The sequence below is a fragment of the Strongylocentrotus purpuratus genome, unplaced genomic scaffold (genome assembly GCF_000002235.5).
Source record: "Strongylocentrotus purpuratus isolate Spur 01 unplaced genomic scaffold, Spur_5.0 spur5_scaffold_9, whole genome shotgun sequence".
Lineage (NCBI taxonomy): Eukaryota > Metazoa > Echinodermata > Echinoidea > Camarodonta > Strongylocentrotidae > Strongylocentrotus > Strongylocentrotus purpuratus.
In genome coordinates this window covers 24,215,328-24,239,360 of record NW_022145615.1, presented here as the reverse complement: position 1 = coordinate 24,239,360, position 24,033 = coordinate 24,215,328, and the positions used below count along the sequence as shown (strand labels likewise).

The following is a 24,033-nucleotide window of genomic DNA, read 5'->3' as shown; positions in this document are numbered from 1 at the left end:
TCCCGCGCGCACGATCAGATCAGTCATCGACGACACGGTCGAGTCTCGCGCTTCTAATACAACGCGCCAGCTAGCTGCGCTGCATTTTTGCAAGCTCGCGCGCGCTAGCTCACAACGATCGATCGAGGATCTGTGTGTCCGCAGGGGGCGCTCTTAACATTTCAAGACACACACGACGATATACCAACGGGAGTGTTAAGTGTGTCGATTCTTTTCTTTTCGAACATCCGAGGACAGGCCTTATTTAAGGTCAGATGCGTCCTCGGACGTAGAATATCCTTTTGCACGTCTATTACTCCCGAGGACAGCATGTTACGTCCTCGGAAGTAAATTTCGTCCTCGGACAAAAGGTGTGTTTTCTTGCAGTTGGTCTCGGAAGATCGATAATGCGCACGCACACGGACAGACACACAGACAGACAGAGACACAGACAGACAGTAAAACGGACACATTATTAGAGGTTTACATTATATGGAAGACATAAATTTTAGCATAGAAAAGAAGTAACACATTATTCCATGTTCTCAGTTCACCTGCATGCATGGTGAGGTATCAACACAGACTCTCTGACTGACTGGAGTATGCGAGATGGAGCTGAATATAGGGATGATCTTCTATAGATCTCCATCTCTAATCTATCTTTATCTCCCATGATACCCCAATTTAGCAGAGTGCAGTCACACATGTATCCCCTACCTTTCCTTGAATGTCAGTAGCAGAACTTGATGATGCTTGTACTATAAAAAGGGCACAATTTTTAAGTTTTCATACAAATACTGATTTATTAATTTTTTGATTTTTTAAAAACTGTATCTTCCCCTTTATTATATTCATGGGAGGAATAAAAAGTACCCTTTTTCAACCATTAAAATATTGCCATATTTTGATGAAAGCTTGGAAGCTACATAGTCTGCTTTAAAGTAAAAAACATTTACATCAGTTTTTTATCTACACCCAGCAAAAAAAGAAAATGGACACTATTTATAGTGTTTTTAGCACTTTCAGAGACTGTAACATACACTGTGCAACTGGCCACCAAATTTATCAACAGTGCAAACACACACAAAAAAGAACGACTCATTTTTTTATTGAGTAATCATCCATTGGAATATTCTGGAGAGAAAAAAGAATTCAGCATTTGATTCATAATCTTATAATCTCTCTCTCTCTCTCTCTCTCTCTCTCTCTCTCTCTCTCTCCCTCCCTCCCTCCCTCCCTCCCTCCCTCCCTCCCTCCCTCTCTCCCTCCCTCCCTCTCTCTTTCTCTCCCTCTGAAATGAAAAGAGTGTCAGGAAATGAGCTCGGCCATGTCTCCACATCCATTTATCATGGAGATGAGCACTTATACATTTATTCTGATGAGGATGGCATTCACACTCTGGAAATGATTTGTTTTCCGATGCGATTAGCCACACCCTATCACTTGAAAGTGAGGATGTTGATTATTTCTCCTTTCTCGTGAGTTTGAGTAAGACAAGTGTGATGGGCTCAGTCGGCCATGTTTAATGGAAGAAGCTACACATCTTGTTCAAATGTGGATTGTGTAGGAGCATTCTGTTACAGGTACAACGCATTCATATAAGGGGGACTCATCATTGAATAAAGTTCAGTTATAAGACATAAAATAACCCCAATAATCATATTAAATATATTCCATATGAATGCTTGCAAGAGGGTGAAACCTGTCTATAATGACCACCCAAGGGAGACAAGAATAGTGGTCTTCATACATATGTGGGCAGGTTGTCTTTATATACAGGTTCCTTTAGTACATGTTTCAATGAGAAACCATTTTCAAGGGAAACAAAACATGTGGTCTTTGTAGACAGGTCGTCTTTCTATACAGGTGGTCACTATAGCAGGTTTGACTGTTCTAACAACTCACCTTTACCGTAATTTAGAGTGCAGGTATGACTACTGCATCACAGAAATAGACACGCTCATTAGCGGATCTTCCTTCCAAACCTAAGCACTTGTGATATGTTCCCCAAGAGCTTTCCTCTGTTTGACACGTTCCCTCATTCCGCACTTCGTTCCCTCTTTCCCCATCTCATTCCCTCTTTCTCCATCTTATTCTCTCGTTCCCCATCTCGTTCTCTCTTAAAGGCTTCGTTTAACAATGTTAAATCTGAGATGCACGGCCCTACATGTTTTCAGTTTCTGTAATATGGTATAATATTGAAGCCCTAAAAGAATCGCACTTCAAAATGATCAAGAAGTGCCTTAAAAAAGTAAAAATCTTTGAGTGAACGGTTTTACCATACTCATTTTCCACAATAGACTGTAGTGTTATGAAAACCATTGGGCAAACACAAAATTCAGTTTCGATTTCCAATCATAAATATCTTGATATTAAGACAGGCGATCGGCTTGTAAAAGTCATGGGGTTCCTGACTGACCTAAAGGTTTATAATTATCATTGCAGCATGAGCTAAATCCAGGATTTTTTTTCAGAATCTGAGACAAAGTTACCGGATCTCTTTAACGGAGTTCTCGTGGCGTCGTGGCCCATGCCCTGAGAATATGGGTCGGAGCTACTCAAAAAGTGTGTTTGTTTCTTAGGGTACTTGTGTGTGCATCATCCTCTGATTGAAAGCATGTCATTATTGAACCAGTTCTCGGAGCATTAATTCTTTCAGAGAGTGGGGATGGGGCAAGGAGGTTTGGGCGTATGCATCGTTGGAGGTGTGAAACATAAATATACTCTATTATTAATATTTATGAACAGTGTTGAATGGGGCGTATATTGGTGATTAAAGCAAGTTTTTATAGAACTGAAATTGCTTTTCGTTGAAACACAGTGAGTAGGTAGAGGGAGAGGGGGAGAAAGGGGAGGAGAGAGAAAAAAGTGAGGGAGAGAGAAAATAATGAGGGAGAGAAAGCGAAGGGGGATATAAGGAAGAGAGAGAGGGAGGGAGGGGGAGTGGGAGAGGAAGAGAGAGAGAGAGAGAGAGGGGGGGGGTGAGAGAATGTTACTAATAAACCGTAGAGAAGAAGACATAGAGAAACAACTATACAAATTTAAAACTCAACCAAAAGAACTACAAAAAAAGAGAATATAAATAGAATGTTTCACTTGACAAGAAAATATCAAAAACCCAAAATGGAAAAAGAGAGAGGATGACACTGGATTTGAAGAAGAAATTGGAGACTGGACAAAAATATATTTAACTTAACATTGATCCTTTCCTAAAACAAAAAAAATAACTTAATTACTAAAATGGGAATAAACAGACATCTAGCCAATGAGACCTTTATTGCACTTATCATTTTAAAACAGAATCTATCATGATGTAAACAACAATTTGCAGAAATTCAGGTGCTCAGCCATGGCATTCTATGATGAAGTGTCTTTAGAAAAAAGATGCCTTTCAGAGAAAGCGACCTTTCAAATCTGACAAAAATAATCACAAATTTACAACCCCCAAGCAGATCAAACTTGCAGCTTTCTCTGAAAAGAAGATTTGCATTACACTTAATGGCTTTAAGCCAAGGTTGTCCAGTAAGGATCGAGGGCGGAAATTCAACGTATCATTCCTCTTTATTTTTCCCCTCACTTTGATTAGCTTCTGCTAAAGGGGACTATGTTTAAATCAGAAACGCATTTACTAAAGTATTAACTTTTAAATAGAATAATGATGAAGATGATGATGATGATGAAGAGGATGATGATGATGATGATGATGAAGATGAAGATGAAGATGAAGATGATGATGATGATGATGATGATGATGATGATAATGAAGATGAAGATGAAGATGAAGATGAAGATGAAGATGAAGATGAAGATGATGATGATGATGATGATGATAATAATGAAAATCATGATAATAATAATGATGATGATAATGATGAGCACAATAAGTGACTTAATTCTTAACCTGGTCACTTGTAATTGATCTGATGATTTTTTTGCAGCCATCATGTAATTAAAAAAAAAAGAATCTCCAAGTTTGGAAGCACTTTATAGTGGTTGTAATAAGCGCTATATAAAAACTGAGTATTATTATTATTATACAACTTAAAATTATTGACATAAAAAAATGAATGAGTGCCGTAAATTTAAAATGGAAAAACAACCTTAGAGATATTCAATCTCATAGAAGGATGCATAAGTTCCATTTACTTCATTTATGTAAAAAGTTTTCTCATTTAGCCTGTATTCATTTCTTCATTTCTATTAGCCACCAATTTATGTCTTGATGTATTTCATATTTTTGGCCATAAATTCAAAATTGAGAGAGAAAAAAAGTTTAATACAAAAAATGCTTTCATAATAAAGAAATTCCTCGTAATGACAAAGAGGATTATGGGCTTGCTGCTTACACATTTCCTTTGACGTCACTTCTTCGAATCCTTCACACCATTTCATCTTTAGAGAATAGAAGGATGAAAAATATATGTGATTGAACAAAGAAATGTCAGATCTTGGCATGTTTGAGACAGACCCAGGGAATACATACGTGTTCTACAGTGCTTTTGAGTGTCTCGAGCAGTGTCTCAAGTTATATATAGCATTTTCTTTTAAATACCATCCAGCAAGGAAATCAAATCTTGTATGTCTCAAGACCGGCAGTGCAGAAAGATTTAACTTTCACTGCAAATATCTCCTTGGCAACTGTGTAATGGAGCAAATTCTTGTCATTTTGATGTAATGGTTGCGCACTGGTGATATAGTCTGCCCTCACTTTTTCTTTACCAATTTTCTTTTGACAGATTATGTGAAGGCAACACGCATCCTCCAAGCTCTTAGGGAAATTGTCCTCTGGAATGAAACTAGAAGTTGTTGCGTGATAGCATCGTATATATCAGAGGGAACGGAAGATTGCAATTAGAATGCGAGGTAACGCGTCTGGAGTTACGAGCACCACCGTTTGCATTCTTGATAGAGAGCATTATTGGCGATGAGTATCATGCCCTGTGACGCAGAGTCACGTACCAGCATCAGGGTTTGTTTGGAGGGCACTAAGAGTATATATACTTTGAAGACAGTGTAAACCTGTCAGGCAGAACTGGCAAGGCAGAGAGGGTAGCGAGGGAAGAGCGATCGCCGTGGATGGGGACGACTTGTTTCCTGAGAAAAAGGAAGGGAAGGAAATAGAGAGAAGAAGTAGGAGATGGTGACCTCTTTAGCTAGAATCTACAAGCACAGCTTCAAGCACTTTCACATTCTTTTTCTGCCTGGAAGACAATTACTTCATGTGTGAGAATTTGTTGTTGTTGTTGCCAAGACAGCATAGATTTGTGTGAGCGGTTGCCATAGCAACATTCTTCAAAGACTGTCTCTCAGCCAAGTGGAAACCAACGAGGAAATTGCTTGACAGAGATGCGATAGACAAAAGATGATATTTTGGAGGCACTGAAGAGATTAAAGAATCAAAAGAAGGAATTAGTCAGTTGGATTAGTAGCAGAAAGTGAACAACTGATGTGTATCTTCAGATATAATAACAATCTTAAGATAGATTACTTGACATAAATTTGTATGTATTAGCATGTTTCCATGTCTATGAAAGCAAGCATTGAAAAAAAACTTTGTTGAATTATGAGCTAGTGGTGATCCGGACTAACATGATTGTAATATGACACAAGCATCATCATCCCAAGCGAAGACTTCATTGAGCACTAAATGTTGCTGTCTTCACACATCTTAATAGTGTGCCGAGTTTCAACAATTGAAGCCAATATACACCATCACTCTCCCAGATACCTAGCGTGAATCTCAGCGGGCAGTGTGCGACCCCTGGACACACACGCATCTCCGGCGAGAGCGTTCAACGGCAGACTTGTCGGATGAAGCCTCGGTTGCCGTCAACGACGCTCATCTTTCACCCGCGAACCCCGAGGGCGAGACGGTTGACATGTGATATGCTGAGAGCCGGGACACACGACGCCCTGTGAACTTGACTTCAATACGATGCGTGAACCTTGTCCTTATCGACTAGCCTTTCATTTCCTCTGTTGATATCTATTGGTTGGATATAAAGACATTTTATCACTGCCCTGTAGCGGATAAGGTAGGTGTAGCTACGTACTCTCTCTAATTGCTTAGCTCATATCATGCTGCTGTTTTTCTTGAGATGATATAATGGTTATGACAGGCTGTCGGAAAGTATAGCTCGCAGGTGTATTCAGGTAGTTAGGTAGCTATATTTAACTGCAGTGTAGTCTTTCTTTCTGTCCATGTTTTGTCAAATGTTTATCTACATTACTATCAGCTTAATACTACATTTCTTTTTAGTTTCAGTGATGATTTCAAACATGTTGCAGTCCTCTTCTTTTCTCTTTCTCCAAGCTCTCTATCCTCCTCTCCTCTTTGCCTATCCCTTTCTTCCTTTCTTCCTTTCTTCCTTTCTCCCATTTATAATGTATAATTGTGTTTATGTATTTGAGCGTACCCACTACAAGCTATGCTTTCGGGTTTCGCGCCTTCTTCCTTGTAATACAAGTTCTTTAATTATCTTTATGTTCCTACTTATAAATTGTATTGTTTGGAAGAAAATAAATGTTCATTTGAATTGAATTGAATAGATTAGCAGTGCTACTCTAAATTATATCTACTTTATAAGGAAACATTGGTTATGAATTGACTGTCAATTCTTGATGTAGTATATTCAACATGAATATATCCTTGAGACATTTTCACGTAATTCACGATAATAGGCTTAAGATTGGGAATTTTAATAGTATATTAAAAGAGTATAGGCCTATATATTTATTTATCTAGCTTCCCTCCCCACTAAAAGTCTGTAGTAATACTTGAAGATATCCTGAACATCAGGTCCTCATTTCATCGTTCATTCATGTGCTGCTAGTGTTGTTCCTGTTATTCTCATCACATTGATGACATTTGATGACCATCGATCTCCTCTACAATCCTGTGTATCACCATGCAAATTATGAAGGCATTCTTGGGAAACGGTTTTGTTCTATGACAGTGATCAATTTTTGATTTATGAGTAAAATCCTTAGTTTTTGGAAAGAAATTTCATTTGTTGACAATGTAAAACATATGAAAATAAATTCATCTATACCTGCTAAAACCCTGTGTTACACAATGAATGCAGTATCATACAAATTATAGAGTTATTCTCAATGAGTTCATCATGTATGACACAAATTCATTCTATCTGAATGTGACGTCAAAGACAATTCTTGATATTTGGAAAAAAATTCCCTACTGAAATGTAAAACAAATAACAAATACATTTTCACAAAGATATGTGAGCTTCCCAGTCATATATATCTTGAATGTGGGTGTATGCACATGTTTCAAATGCTGAGAAAAGCAACTGCATCTTCTCTCAACATAGATTTGAATTATATATCACATCTCAATCTCTCAGACTTCCTTCATTCTGTTGAAAGGCCAAAAGAAAGTGGGCTTAAATTCAGCCATGTCATATGTAATACTATTACGCCCCTATCATGCACTCTCTATTGTTATTCCACTCCCCGCAAATCAAATTGGTAAGGAAATATTCATCGTCGCTTGTCGTCTATTTCATGAGAGGTTTGACCGACGCACCTTGGGAGATGTTGCATCATATCATCGGCAAGGGAAATAAAGGAAAAGACTCTCAAGGTCAGCGTTATTCTTAATGTCATTATCTCTCTCTGAAATTTCCATCCTCGATGATGCTTTTCTCGCCTCCTGCTTTTCTCCAAATCAGATTCCAGGCCTCAGACACCTTTGCCTTGCCGAGAAGAAAATGACATCAACGTCAAGAATGTCTACCGTTCCCATGGAAACGACATTATCTGCTGAATCAGGTGAGTGTGAGGGTCGGCCAACATTTGAAGTGATATGAGCGACTTGTCATTTAACCCCCTTTCTCTATTCCGCCCTCTCCCAATCTACATCTCTCTCTCTCTATCTCTATTTCTCTCTCTCTCACTCTCTCTCTCTCTCTCTCTCTCTATTTCTCTCTCTCTCACTCTCTCTCTCTCTCTCTCTCTCTCTCTCTCTCTCTCGTCCTTGTCTCTCCTATTGTTATTTCTCTCCTTCATACTCAATTTGCCTTTCTCTATCTATTCTTTTTCTCTTGAACATTAATGTAGGAAATTATTTGATATGAGAGGCTCATTATTTAACCCCCTTTCTTTCTTCCTGTCTCTCCAAATCAAATATATCTCTCTCTGTGTCTATCTCTCTCTTCCCTTTACAGTGACAGATGAGATGAAGCAATTTGAGCAACTTTTCTTTCAACCACCTTCTCTTTCACACTGTCTTTTCACTATCTTACTCTTCTCTCTCCTACAATACTGTATCATTGTGTTTCTTTCATCGACCATCGCTCTCTTTATCTATATTCTGTACTTTCCCCAAGATAATAATACTGAATGGAATAAAAACTTTATCATTCTCAGTCTCTCTTTCTCTCTCTTAATATCTCTGTGTTTCAATGCACCATCTTTCTCTATCTGTTCTTTTTTTCTATTTTGAAAGAAGTGAAATAAGGATATTGATATGAGGATCTTGTCATTTAACTCTCTTTATCTCTTCCTATCTCTCTCAATTTCCTCTATTTTGCTTCTCCCCCCTCTCTCTCTCTCTCTCACCCTCCCCCCCCCCCCTCCCCGTACCAAATGAATAAAATTGAAGAATTATTAAAGGTGGCATATGACGTCCTTACACTTACATACTGACTGTGTTATTTCAGGCTACAAAACCAAGAATGGGTTTAGTTTACAGTTTTTTTTTACACACAAAAAACCTCACATGATACTGATACCTGTGAAGAAACTGAACTAATGAAAACCAGAACATGCTTTCTGTTGTGGAGTGAAACTTCAAGTACCTGTTCAAAGGAGAAGGTCATGTATGATGTGAAATCAATATTATTGAAAAAAGACAATATTCTGACACGCGTGTATGGATCGATCGACCCTTTTTATTTCTGTATGAATATCTGGCATGTACATTATATCTCTTGAGATACAGAAGGATTTAACTCATATCCCTGAATACAGAGTTTATATGCTCTTGACTTTCCCAGCAGATGAGATCTTCTGTAAAACTGTACAAATATGTTTATGTGAATATAAATCAAGCATTGGGGTATCTGTATATTTTCGCACTTCATCATTTAAGGTTATTAATAGTGGAAGAAAATTTCCCATCAGTATGATTTTCCAGACGAAGCCACCAGGGGATGATCTTTCATAAATGCAAATGGCCTTCTTAGTATTTATCTTTGATCGAGGGTCAAACGAGGAGAGATGGGAGGTAGACAGAGAAAGATAGAGAGAGAGAGAGAGAGAGAAAGAGGGAAAGAGAGGATGGAGAGAGAGAGCTCTGTGTTATAAGATACAGAATTGTGAAGCATATTACACTTTATGTTATCATAAAATAACTGCCATGGTTTTTCTGCATCAGATCTGAACAAGCCTATAGATGACACAGTCACGCAGTTTATATTAAAACATACCTTATTCAAAATGAAAATTCATGGTATTTCTTATTCCTGGTTGAAATCTGCTCTTAAATAAAATGACTTTAGCTTGTACCCTTTGTTTTGATCTTGGCTATGTCGAAAACCAGCATCATCCATACCATTTCCTTGGGATTTTTCAAAGAATGGAGGATGTGTTTATTATGAGATCAAAAGTGAGACTGCGGGATGTCGTATCGCATTAGGTGATTTCATCGGGAGGAACCCTGGCCAGCTGCTCTGTAATTTCACACTTCAAGAAGCAAAGACGTTTGGTGGAGGACGAGCACAAAACGGTGCCCATTTTCCACCCCGCTGCGTTCCTGATGGGGGAGTGGCATGGGAAGGCGGGTTGCAATTCATTAAGCTGAAACTGACATGTATGCCTCTTTCACACTCCTGGTGTATGTGGGTTGAGTGCTGACCCAGAAATGTTCACTATGTTTGGGTCCACATCGTGTGTTTGTACACCTTACAGTTGTAATTGATACTGCAGTTTGTGGTTAACACATTAGGTCAAGTGGTGGACATTATTATTTCCTACGTCATCATATTAAAAAACGCAACATTTTTGTCGCTTTGCATCTTAGCGAGGTTTTATGGATGACACAGTCACAGTCACACAGTATCGTTAAAACAAAACTAATTAAAAATTAGAATTATTACCTACATTCACCATCATATCACTATCAGAAAACAAACGATACTCTTCCATGTAAAGATTTCAATCTGGATTGGGTCATTTGGGTGGTGCAATTTTCGGTTCAGAAATGCTTTGCAAATGAGTGTGGATTGAGTCCGCTCTTTAAAGAGAAGGTTGAGTTCTGGGAAGAGGTGAAAAAATGTTGTGAGCGTTATCATTCTTATTATGCAAGTGTGGAAGAACATCAGAAAAGACATGTTCCCTGAAAAGCATGGCTCTTCAAATGCCTTTATATTCTAAATATGTCATGTAACTCGTAAAACTCGGGGGGTAGGTTTTTTACGCCACGTGTTCATGTAGTCCCATATACATCTTTCTGTGTACAGCGTTTGTAACTTTACCAAGACTTGGCCAAATTTCTTATCATTTTGATGATTCCAGAACCTTGCAATACACACAAATTCTTATATGCTAGATGATCAACCTTTCTAGTCGATTTCACACCGTTTCTTTCACAACTCAACTTCACAACTCAGAACTCAACTTCATCTTTAAAGCCTCAAGTCCTATGTATGAAAGTGGTTTTAGATTGACATTTAAAGTGCAATAACAGTCAATTGATTAAGCGGGCCATCAGACATTTTCAAGTCTGCATGTAGGATGATTGATTTCAAGTGGTTTTAGCATCATGCAAAATGAAGTTTGGCAGATGGAATTGGATTACCAAGAAAGGAAAATCAAGAGCCATTTTCTGCTTGTCTGGTCAACATGCTTGTACATTAAAGTAGTGACTAATTTTCTCATTTAGTACCCCCCCCCCCCCCACCCCCTCCCCAAATTATGATAGGCATTATCTAAAATAAGAAAAAAACTACCGGTAATGCTATCTTCATCTGTATACTTTCCACGTGGTCCATGTATGTAGTCTTTGGCTGAATATATCAGGACTGAGAATCAAAAGGGCATTAAATTTAAGTTTAAAATAGAAATTGTGTCCAAAACGCCCTTCTGGTTACCAACAGACAGTATTTAAGATTGACCGTTTTGTACATTTACAACTTTTCTTCTTTTTGGGGAGTTCTTTTTTTATTCTTATTTTTTATTCTTATTTATTCATTTTTATACTAGGTTAAGAAATACTAGGTTTGTTATACATGTATCTGGCACAGGAATCGCAGTGCTTTCTCTTTATTTTTTTTCTCAATATAAGAAATATTGGCAGAATAATAAGATTACTTAGTAATGTTTGTCATTTCTTGTTAAATTGTTGAGTTGTAAGGTAACTTTGTCATACAAATATTTATATGACATTTTGTTGCCAGTCTGATGGCTTAGGTAATTATTGCACAATTCACAGAATTGAGTAAACCCGTAAGACTAGCAAGCTCATATACATACACCCACCTTCCTATCTGAAAGTCATTCAGATTTCTGTCATTTGTCCAGATCCATTAAACATCATTCCTGCTAACCAGAAACAAAAAACCAGCCTATTTATAATACTTCCCTGAAAATCTGACAATCTGACATTTAAGACGATGTGGGGCGTACGTACTAGGTCCCTCTGAGTATTGATTTTTCACTTTTTGAGAATCGTGTGGGTTGCAATCGCTTTTCAGATATTGCTTTTCAAGGGCTCCATGCGATACGGACGTAAATTAAACATTATTCGCCCATCAGAGGAAGTAGAGGGGGACTTTGGAGTAGCCCGTCAGTCCCACGTGTAAAGATTCCTGTCGTTTTGATGGCTATCTTTTGATATAAAGGTTCCTGAGTCACGTAGGGTTGAGGAATATTAGCCTTTATGTCCATCTTAATAAAAGTGTGCATAGAATAAATGTTAATATAATACCCTCTTCTTTTATTGTAGTAATTTGAAGAGCATGGTTTCTATACATGAAAATTAACAGTGACGTCACAGTATGGGCTTTCAAAAGTAATAATCCATTTAAACATTTACATTACACTGACTTTTAGTGACTGTCAACTCCATGAAGAGGCAATCAAGTTTGATAGGCAGTGTTCAATTTACCTCAGTTTATAATACTTGTGGCTAATGACAAGAGTGTGCTAACAACCACACTATTGTGTGAGGAAAAAAATCAATCTAAAATGGAGTTGACAACTTGCTTGAAAGCTAATTATATTTCAGTGATTGCAACAGAAATAATGAGCCAGTAGTGATGGTGATGGCTTCTCATATTTAAGATCATAGTCTTATTTTGTTACTACAATTTTTGGATTAATCTTCGATTAAAGGAAGCAGGCTTAAAGATATAAAGTTCTGTAATTGTTTAGGATCGAGAGTGGCATCTATGATCTACCAATGGCTATCTTTGTAAGATATGAAAGAAGTGGACCAGACTTCTACTATTTTAAAGATGCATTTAAAATAATTTTGTTATCCCTTATGTCAATATTACATAAGCAGATGTGAGTATATCATATTTTTAAATGTAAGTATTTTATTATATTATTGAATGTAATATATTATATTCTTGATTTAGATTTAGGCTTGCATGATACAGCAGCTAACCCATTGACTATGGGAACTGGGTAGTCCCTCTGTTTAAACTGCAGGAATGAGAACATTTGGTAGTCAACAAGTTAATCATATGATGTAATTATATTTATTTTCTAATGAAGTAAGGTCCCTCTGTATATTCTGATTGAGTTCATAAATCCCTGGTGTGTAATCCTTATCATTCATGTGCAGTAAATAGCATCAACTAGTGTAGAAAATATGACTAAAACTATGCTCAAATCCTCAAAATACAGTCCTGGACCCCGTCTTATAAAGAGTTGGAATTGAATCGAATCAGTCGTAAGTTCTTGATTCAATAGCAAGTTTGCAATCTCCTATCCCCTTTTTTCATAGTTGCAGTTTATATCAAACACAAATAAGTTGCGATTGATAGCAACTCTTCATAAGGCTAAACCTTGTTTGTATTCCCCCAGAAAACAAAAAAACAATAAACAAGAAAAACTCACAAAACATGGGATTATAAAGTATCAAATACATTGTACACTTTGTGACCTTTAGGAGATTTCCTAAAGCACAGAATACTCTGAAGAACACTTGTTGTTGTTTTAAGTTGAACTTGTGAAGACAGGAAGGTAGGAGAATGATTCAAAACAAGAGTTGCCCTTTAGCAACTCCAGAATGTCATTAAAGATGCAGAATGCCTCGTAAATTTTAGATAAAGGTCTTTGATGCCATAAAGGTTATTTTGTTTGATCGATTTCAGATATAATTTTTAGATGATATATGTGCGCAAAGAGTTGATGCAACTTCAATTTTGTAGTTTTCATGAAATATCCCATTAAAAACTTTTCATTGTGTAAACAACTTTGAACTTTAACAAAATCAACTACCTGTTGTATTTCCTAAGTAATCTTTTAAAACTATTTATCATATTATTGGAATAATAATAATAGTGGGTTCTTGTATAGCGCTCATGTCAGTCAGATTTGACCCTCCTGGCGCTCCCGATTATTACCCTGGATTTAGCACGGCTGCCATACGGCTCTCTAGCATTTCAAGGAATAAATTCCTACCAGGTACCCATTTACCTCACCTGGGTGGAGTGTGGCAAATGTAGATCCATGTCTTGCCAAAGGACATTAGTGCGGCGGCGGGACTCAAACCGCGGACCTTGTGATCGACAGTCTGGCGACGTATCCACTCAACCACAACACCTCTACATTGATTAATTTCAAAAAGTGTTCAATAAGGTTACTGAAATTGCCTAAGCTTTATTTCTTGAAAGTCTTCACAACCTTTTTTGAATATAAACACACCTCTTATTGCTGGAAGAGGTCTGAGATTAATTCACAAAAGCTGCATAATCCCTGCCAAGTCCATATAGTTATGGTAAAACTTTGCCTCTTCCCTTTCTCTCTCAGCCTCTTTCTCTGATTTTGTATTTTGGGGGTCTTTTCTCTCTCTCTCTCTCTTTCTCTCTCTCTCTCTCTCTCTCTCTCTCACACACACACACACACACACTCACTCACTCTCTCCGGTAGTCTCTCCTGATGTTTTTTTTTCATTTACACCTACATGTAGCCTACTTTCCTCTTCTTAGCTCTTTCTGCATTTGTTTCCTCATCCAGTATTTCTGTTATATTATATAATAAGGATATATTGACTGCTTTGAGAGGCATAGTGGTTTCTATAGGGTCAAGGGAAACTCACAACCTGCTATGACCCCAAGGCGCTTGCGCCGCGGGGTCATAGCAGGTTGTGAGTTTCCCGAGACCCTATAGAAACAACTATGCCTCGAATATTAAAAGCAGTCAATATATATTTTATATACCAAAAAAAAGGAAAATGTTGACTCACCCATTTAGGTTTCCATCTCTTTGAAGTCATGAATATTAACACCAACAATAACTTGTGTACAGTATGAAATCCAACAAGCTGTGCTCCAGTAGAACATTTCGCAAGAACTCTTCAAATATTTTAATGCCGTATTTTACTGTATACTTCGTATTTTTGCTATCAGCAGAATCGATTAAGTCTTGCAGCTGAATGTCATCCATAAGTTGAAATCTTGGCATAGCTGTGTCCTTCATTTTGCCTCTTTATTGACAAAAAATTGGAAACAAAAAACCCCAGTATTTTGCGATCGAGACTAGTACACAAAATGGCGATCGGTCGTCTGCGCTGCGTGGATTGGTAGATTCGTCGCCTGAATGCAGCAACCAAAATCGAATTGCACTCAAACACCGTTAACGGTATTGCGCATCGGTCATCGCACAAAAGAAACTTATACGGTAACACGTAAACCAAAATGGGGATCGCAGCAAAATGACGTCACGTTTCACAGCCATGGAAAAAGTGCTATGAAAAATGGATATAAACCGGTAGAGCCGGGAAAAATGACTATGAATTTCAATTAGCGGGCATGGTTAAGAACATGACTGCATTTTCAACCAATCAGAAGACAGGATTAGTAAAGAATCTTAAAATGAGGTATATAAAGCAAATTATTTTCTTCTCTTTTTAACCGTGGTTAGTTTTATATTCAATTCAGCGCACATAATCTTGAAAGCGACTGAAAACACAGCACCAAAAATTCCTTTGATGCATACAAAGTGTGTATCTCATACCAATTCCTTGATGCTTATAATTACGTTCAAGATGTTATATTTAGGGGAATGCTTCACAATTTAAAATGAAAATTTGATGTAAGAACTTCCCTCTTTTTCTTCTCTTCCTCTCTCTCTTTCCCTCTCCTTGTTTTTCAATTTCTCGCCCCTCTTGCTTTGTCTTTCTGTTCTCTGCATTTACCTTTTTCCATCATATTTCTTTTGTCTCTCTCTCTCTCCCTCAAAACACAAACCTATTTATATTCCATGCTTCTCCATTGATATATTTTGACTTTGTCATTCTCCATTTCTTACCTTTTATTTTTACACCACAACTCATTTGTGTAAATGAAGATGGAAAACCTGCTATGTTTCAGTTGATTTTATCTATGTCTCTGATGAACACCTCTCCTTCTCCTCATCTCTCGTCTGAAAATCTTTTTTTGGGGGGGAGTTTGTTTTCCTTCTTTTTTCCACTCCTCCAATCTCTTTTCTGATACTCTCTCATTCACTCTTATCTCTTCTCTTCTTTTTCTCTTCTTCCTTAATTTCTTTCTCTCTCTCTCTCTCTCTCTTTCTCTCTCTCTTTCTCTCTCTCTCCCCTCCCCCTTCCTCCCCTTTCCCCCTTTCCTCCCCTCCCCCTCCCTCCCCCTCCCTCCCCCTCCCTCCCCTCCCCTCCCTCCCTATCCTCTTACCACTCTCTTCCCCCCCTCCTCCCCTCCCTCCTCCCACCTCCAATACTCCATCAGAACTAGATGACACTGCTTCCTTTCAATATTGACCAAGCACCGGTACAAATAGACATTCTGTGCCCGGGCAATGCTGCACCCAACTAATATGGCAGTTAGAGCTTGTTAAAAATTGCCTGCCATTATACTACATAGGTGGTACAATCAGAGCCCTAATTTGCTCGGTCATTCCTATCCTGTACCAATTTGGCCATTAAATGCTATCCTTGACTTTAATCACGTCTGCATTAAGGTTTTTGAACACTTCATGGCTCCCCTTCCCATCTCCTCTCTTTCTCACTCCTTCCAGTAAAACAACAATATTAATGACACCTATTTGTTCACCAACTCTTGTCAGCCAGTTGTCACAATTTAAGGCCACAATATATAGTATATCAGCAACATAGATCCACCATACATATTAAATCTCAAATATTGCGGTCTCTTGTAGTTCACAAAGGTTCAGTTGCCGCACCCCCATATTCCCACCCCTGTCCCTCTCCACCTCCCCCTACACCCATCCCCCTCCTCATCCACCTCTCTTCCTTTACCCATGTCATCTCCTCACCCTCACCTCTCCCAGTAAGGTACATGCTTCTTTCTAAAGCTCTAAAACATCAATATCGATGTCCCCTGCCCCGCTCCATATTCCCACCCCCTGTCCCCCTCCCCCCTTCACTGCAGCCCCCTTTCTTCATCCCCTTCTCATCCCCCCCCCCCTCTCTCTCTCTCTCTCTCTCTCTGTCACTCCTTCCAGCATGATACACAGTCTATCGGTCTCTCGAAACAAGCTCTCATAACAACAATTGATGATACATGTATTTCTTCACCAACTCTTGTCAGCCAGTTGTCACACTACAAGGCCACAATTTTACATGCATCAGCAATATTGATCGGGCCACCATACATATTAAATCTCCAATATCGCTGTATCGTGTACTTCACACACTGTAAGTTCAGTTTCAGGCTCTCTTGGGTGTAGTCATAAATCTCTCCTATCCCTGTCGCCAGGCTTAAGATTGCAATAAATATGGAAAATAGATTTTCAGCTTGCTCACATGATACATAATAGGCCTGTCTCCATCAGCTCAAGTTTGCCAAATAACCCACCATTTTCAGACTCTTGATATTATCCCGAAGCTTGAAATTGCGTCTTCAGCCCGCTTTTTCCAAAATAGCGGGATATTTGGAAACAAGACTAAGATTTCTTGGGATATTTACTCGACCAAATATCCCGCTAATTGCAACTGTGGGCTGATGAAGAAGCAAATTAACTGATTAATTTGCGATCAGGATAGTTTAAAAAGCGGGTTACCGGTATTTGGCAAATTCGAAAAGATAAAGACAGGCCTATTTGTGGATTCTTGTAGCTTCACCTAACCGATAATATGTCCCTTGAGAGCAAGGTTGGCTGTCAATGTTATGTGATTATTGCATCCAAATTGGCAATGATACAGTATGCTTTCTCATGTGCCATCTGTTAAGCTACAAATGTAGAGAATGATAGGAGTCATGAGTCAGGTAGTCATCCACCCATCTTAAAATATATCAGGAAAAATCCAACTTAAACGTGGTGAATCACTATTCGCTCCAGGCTGTATTTCCCTGCAGATGTAAGGTTATAGTGTCGCTCTATGTTTTAGGTTAGGTTCATATGGTTTTGCTTGGTGATGGTTAATTATAATGTTTGGCCCAGGGATGTTGTAGTAAGTGTAGTGTCCTGAGCAATTGTCGCCGCTGCATGAAATGTAAGACCTTTACATTGAAGCGCATTGGTTATGGGAAAATGAATGACATTTAAGCACTATAGGGTAAAATTGCATCTTCAACATAGATCTAACCACTGTCTTTGTAAGAGAGTTCTTTCCTCATCTTTCTTTCTTGATGACCTTGTCGTTCCATGACTTAGATAGAAGCAAGCTTGTAGACAAGTGAAAGCATGAGACACGGTGTGCATCACTGACATTTTCTTTACGTATCCAACTGAAAACAGTGGGATGTAATTATTTGTTGCCATGATACCATGTTCAGCAAATACAAAGAAATTAGGTCTATGTTGGAGTCACATTCCGCCATTGTGGTTTCAGGCTTGGTTAGGGAGAATTAAGCGCAACTTTTATAAGGAGAAGGTTGAGTTCTTATAAAGATGAAAAATAATTTGTAAGCTTTCTCATTCTGTATAATTGTCAGTTTGGAAGAACATCATTTTAGAAATGTCTCCTGAAAAGAGTTGCTTGTAATCATAACACCCTATTATGTGAAATATGACAAGAAATCGATGAAGAGTTTGGATAAAACATCTGTGTATTGTCCCATAAATACATCTTGTTCAGTGCGTGTGATCTTCTACAAGATTAAGTCAGTTTCTTTGCATCTTGAACACTCTAGAACTTCACAGTATTCATCAAATCCTTGTCTACTACACCATCAACTTCACCCAATAACACCCAGATATATATATATTTTTTCTTTCTTCAAACAATGTATTCCCATGACTACCAGTACACAAGTTTATCTTTAACAATGCGTGAATAACTCCTCACACGAGGGCCTTGTCATGAAGCACACTTGACTGGCCAGCCAAGAGAATGGCGATGATGTAAACGTGCTCCATTAGGATAGTTGCCATGGAAACTGGTGTTGATAATGTTTATGAATACACCAATACAGATATTGCCTATTCTTTGTAATTCCTCTTCCTTTTCACCCCATCTTTCATTTTTTTTGCAGGAAGAGTGACATTTATATACCCTAGATATGTTTGACAAACACATCCTGTGTATTGTTTCATACAACATTGGACATGTAGAGTTGATTCCTTTTTACTGTTTGTAATTCTTTCTTGGATTCAGAATAATCGACTGTTGTGAAGACATATATTTATAAGTCTTCACCCAATAGCTCTCAATCTTACATGCTATGCGCTTATGTCTCTTTTGAATTCTTTTTCAAGGATTTATCCATGGTTTCCTCTACAATCATTCATGTTATTACAATTTTGATAACAATAAACTCAACAATTTTTAGGTCTTTGGACAGCATGGTCGATTTCATTCTATGGCTGAAATTAATAGATAACCAGAAGTGTTCCTTGTTGGGTTATAACAAAATTTCAGCAGGTTCCTGATATTTGAAGTAATATGGACATTTTGTTATTAGGATATTTGGGCACCTTAATTGCTGGCCAAAGTGATAAATGGACCTTAAAAATATTTTAGGGCTGCAGTCTCTCTATCCCCCCCCCCCCCCCACCCCCTCCCTCCCGCACTTTGTTCACTTTTACCGATAGTAATCATAACAATCAAGATGCTGTTCTTGTCGCAGGGATTTTTAAAAATATTTTTAAATGAACCAAGCTGGTCAGTCCTCCATAGCAATTAGTTATGGACAAGGTTTCATTAGATCGAATACAAGCTACTCTTTATGATGACATTGATTTCATGGCCATATGATTGAAAACTTTTTCAAAAGAAAAAAATAAAATTTGAGTTTACTTTTTTTTTTAATGCACTAATAATAATTATAATAATAATAATTAAATTTGCATATATATCGCCTTACATTTACTTTATCAGAAATCTCTAAGCGCTCTACAATAATTAAGCATAATTACCCTGGCTTTAGCAGACCAGCTGTCCCATGCTCTGCATTTCAAGGAATAAATTCCTACCAGGTCCCCGTTTACATCACCTGGGTGAAGTGTGGCAAATGTAGATCAATGTCTTGCCAAAGGACATTAGTGCCGTGGCGGGACTTGAACCGCGGACCTCGTGATCCACAGTCCGGCAACGTATCCACTCGACCATGACACCTCTACTAAACAGTGTACATACCTAAACTTGTAGAACATTTTCTTCTCATTTGTCATCTTTTACAGTTGTCTACACTCCTATGACGGAGAAGACGACAGCTGCTGGAGGGGCCGCTAACGATCATGGAAAAAATAATTCCCATTCAGACCCGACTGCCATCTCAGTCGCAGCATCAGCAGCCAGCTTAATTCTGGTCTTGGTAGCCATTGTCATCTGGTACTTTCTGGTCAGAAAACAGTAAGTATGCTTATTTAACTCGTATACTACCAAAGTATAGTTGGTGTAGGTTTATAGTACAGGAAAAGCTGGTTCCCATAGGGAGTGGGTTAATTGAAATTCACATATCATCTATTTGGAGCCAGAGGAGCATTAACTCACATACATGTACTCATATAGATATATACAAAGGCCCTTCTCGCTCTCAACAGATGATATCCATTGTGTGAGGGAAAAAATCGGAAAAGTACTATAACATTAGGAAGCTGTTATTAGGAAAATTCTTTTAGGATTGAAATAATCCATCATATAACACACAGCATTTTGGTTATGAGATTGTAATGATTTATGTATGCACCTTTTTATTATTTGTCTCTTTCTCTCTCTCTGTCTCTCCTGCACTTTCTCTCTTTCTCTCTCACTCTCTCTCACTCTTTTTGTCTCTCTTTTTATCTCTCTTTTTATCTACCGGGTATATTTTTGTCTCTCTTTCACTTTATCTGTCTCTCCTCCCCCTCTCTGTATCTGTCTCTCTGTCTCTGTCTCTCTCCCCACCCTCTCCTCTTCCTTTCTCTGTCTTTCTCTTTCTCTTTATAAGGTTTTTAATCCAGTGCAAGCACGTTCGCATTTTCCATTATCTTCTTGGTAGTACCGTGCTTTTTCCCTCCTTTCAATACTCCCTAGCCAGACAAGAATACATTAGTTCAAGTAAAACTCTGTGTTTCACTTAATTTCATTGTCCATTGCACTCTCCTAATTTCAGATTGCTTTCAAAAACCAAAAGCCACCAGCGACTTGGGAGCCACAAAAGCCATCGTAGCAACCAGGGAAGCCGACAAAGCAGTTTCCAAGATGGTCACCATGACAATGTATCGTCGCATAAAAACCACCATGGAAGCAAGCACTCGCCCAAATCCCACAGATCCAGCAACTCCCCAAAATCACATCACCGTCATTCGGGTTGCCATGACAACAAGGAGGTCTGCACATGCCGCAAGTCGTACGACTCTCCCCTGGCGATTCGGCGATCGCCCAAGGGCAACACGGTGACGGAATGCACAGGGAATTCGCCATACTGTCCGCATACCACGCGGTTCCAGCATCCCAACCACCGTAAAGGAACGAGGGACTCGGTGCATTCAGAGCTGAGTGATGCGGGCTGTACTGCTCCGGTGGAAGCCATCTGCACCTGTGACTTACCGCAGGGTCATACAAAGGTCATAACGGGGGCAGACTTTACCGTGGTAGAGCTGGAGGCTCATAATAAGAGACACATGCCTCCGGGGGAGCCGATACATAACGGTCACCTCCCCTGCACGGAGATGAAAGACATACCTTCAACAAGTGCAACACCCCATCAACCTGAATCTGGCCCCCAATGCACTTGCCCTCATCCGCATCCCCCTCCTCCGCTCCCGGTAGCCCCAGTACCAGATAGCCCTCACACCGGGGCGAGTCATCGGAAGGTCGCGAATGCCAAGAGCGATCCAGGGGTCATAGGTCAAAAGGGCAATGGAGAGATGGTCTGATCACAGAATTGCAACTGGAATTGCAAGGAATAATAATTGATTGATTTATAGATGTACTTCAGTGTAACTAAATGATCAATATTTTTACTATGCCTGTATATCATTGAAGCATTCCAATGCATGTATCTTTCTACATGCATACGTATATACATGTACATGTCACATGTGACAAACATAACTTTCTCACACAAATTCATTTTTTGAGTAAAGACCTTCTCTGTTTTTGTTATGCTTTTTTTAAGCTCCTATGACATTAATGATGTACAGCTAAGATATTATAAAACATGAATATCAATATTCTTGGTAAAACTAGATCCATTTTTCTGAAAATGTTTGGCAAACTCACTATGATTAAAAATAGAGGAATCAAATTCTTCGCCATCGACAAATGATCCTCATATCATCCTCTTCTCATAATAATAATAACTCATCTTGTCATCGGATTCAGGCTTACCCGCACACAATGTATGCACATTCTCCACTCCCTGGGGAGCATACTTACAATTTATTCTTCTATAATATGTGAAATGGAATAAGAAAGTTTAAATTTGTTATTTCACATGTGATATGGCATTCTCTGGGAAATCTTATACATATGTTTTCAATTCTTGTCATAATCATTATAAGATTTCAAAAAAGTGCAATATAAATAGTGAATTGTAGAGCAATCACAAGTGTGCAGTATTTTATATTCATATCTCATTCTTCACTTTCCTAGAATATAGAAAAGGTGGAATGTATGATTTCTATTTTGAAAATGTTCAGTTATTTCAAGATTTATTGTTTCTACTCTATTTCTTATCCATTTCATGTCAAAAATTATTTTCATTGACATTGGACTGTGAAGGTATTGAATTTTGCTTATGAATAAGTGGGTTAATTTGAAAGTGGTTATTAAATGATTATTTCTTCTTCTTCTTCATCTTTTTTTGTTAATCTTCAAAGGGCTATGCAACCTGTCTTGAAGATTTGTATTTAGATTACCAGTTGTGAATGCAGCCACACTAAACAGGTTTACAAGCCACTCTTTGCAAGAAATGTTCAGTATTAACGTTTCATAAAATGTTTCCAGATGAGGAATATTGGCCTCTGTTGAGAAGAATATGTTGATTGGTAGTTTTCAAATGAAGATTTCAATAAGCGATATCAAAGACCGCAGGACTCTGACTTTAAAGCTGAGAAAAATTGGAATGTAGGAATAAGATGATAGCAAATAATTGGAGATTTGCAGCATGTGTGAAACATGGAAATTATTGATTTTCTTGAAGATGAAAATGAGCATGTTTTGGAATAAGGTAGCCATTATTTCTATATAAGGTTATGTCACTGAACAAGGACAACTAAAGAAGAGGCATGTAAACGATGTTAGTCTTTAAGTGTTTGAAAAATGCTTCATTTTCATGTTTGTCTTTATGTTCCTAAAACTTACTCTGTTTCATTTGGCTTGCAGTTCACAAAATCAATTCATATTTGTAGATTTACATGTGTGCATACTTGATGAGCCCTTAATCTGGATTGTTTTTCTTTGGTAAGTGTTCAACTATATTTTTGTTCGGTTTGACGTGAAGTGTTTATGGAGATAGTGCCTTTAAACAGAACATTCACTCAAATATTTCCTTTTTGTATGTTGTTTACATGGTTTTGAACAAAGCTAATGATTTTGCAGGAAAATCCCTTCAGAGATTGTACTCCGTTTCTCTGAGCCTCAAAAAGAGTTTCTTTACTTTCAGTGGTTCACTATCATAGCATAGATGAGGTCATATCTATTGTCTTTTTTTGCAACACTGAATATTTTGTAAAAACTGCTGACATTGTTAATAAATAGTCAATTCTAAAATTGTGTACTGTTGCTGTATTTTACATGCAAAAGAGGTTTATTCATAGGCCACCGGATGTAATGATTCTTAGTAATACATTTGAGAACATCTATTGCTTAGGTAAATCAGGGTTCATTCACAGCTGACTATAACTGGTACCATGCATGAAAAAAGAGAGCTATACAATATAAAGTGAACGCATCAGAGCTGTAATAGTTAAATGGATTGCCTTAATTTAACAAAATCATATGTGATTTTAGTGACACATTGAACTGATGGATATTACGGCAATAAAATGTGAGATGAAATAACAAGGCAAGCAAAGAAAAAGTGATGTTGATTTAAAAGGAACAGACTGGCATATTGAGCTATTATCTTATAAACCTCTGTGGTTGTGTGCTACTGAGCATTTAAAGATATACAGTGCATCCTAGAAAGAAACAAAAAAGAGATATATCAATGTTTTATCATAACTTAATCAAAATCATTATTAATAAATGGCACATATTTGTAAAGCTTAGATCCTCTTCTTTCATTTGATGCAATTCATATGATGCATATTTCACGCATGCGTGATAAAAATCCATTTGAAGAAAGGGTACCAAAAAGTCAATTGGTGGCGTATCTGAATTTCAAAGAGAAAATCACATTGCTGGAAAGTTAATTTTCATATGACACCTCAATCAGAAAAAAATGAGCTAGGAATAAGGCAAAGTTCTGTTTGTTCAAAGTAATGCTTGCATTTTCATAATTTTATTAAACAAAT

At 38.0% G+C, this 24,033-nt stretch overlaps 1 protein-coding gene across 1 annotated transcript; it reads left to right on the top strand.

Annotated features, from left to right (window-relative positions):
* The first annotated feature begins 4,717 nt into the window (after nt 1-4,717).
* Nucleotides 4,718-23,432, top strand: LOC100892286. Its single transcript, XM_003729216.3, has 4 exons — nt 4,718-6,014; nt 7,671-7,770; nt 19,771-19,942; nt 20,685-23,432. The coding sequence occupies exons 2-4, from the start codon at nt 7,710-7,712 to the stop codon at nt 21,448-21,450; spliced, it is 999 nt and encodes a 332-aa protein (XP_003729264.3). The 5' UTR covers nt 4,718-6,014; nt 7,671-7,709; the 3' UTR covers nt 21,451-23,432.
* The last annotated feature ends 601 nt before the right edge of the window (nt 23,433-24,033 follow it).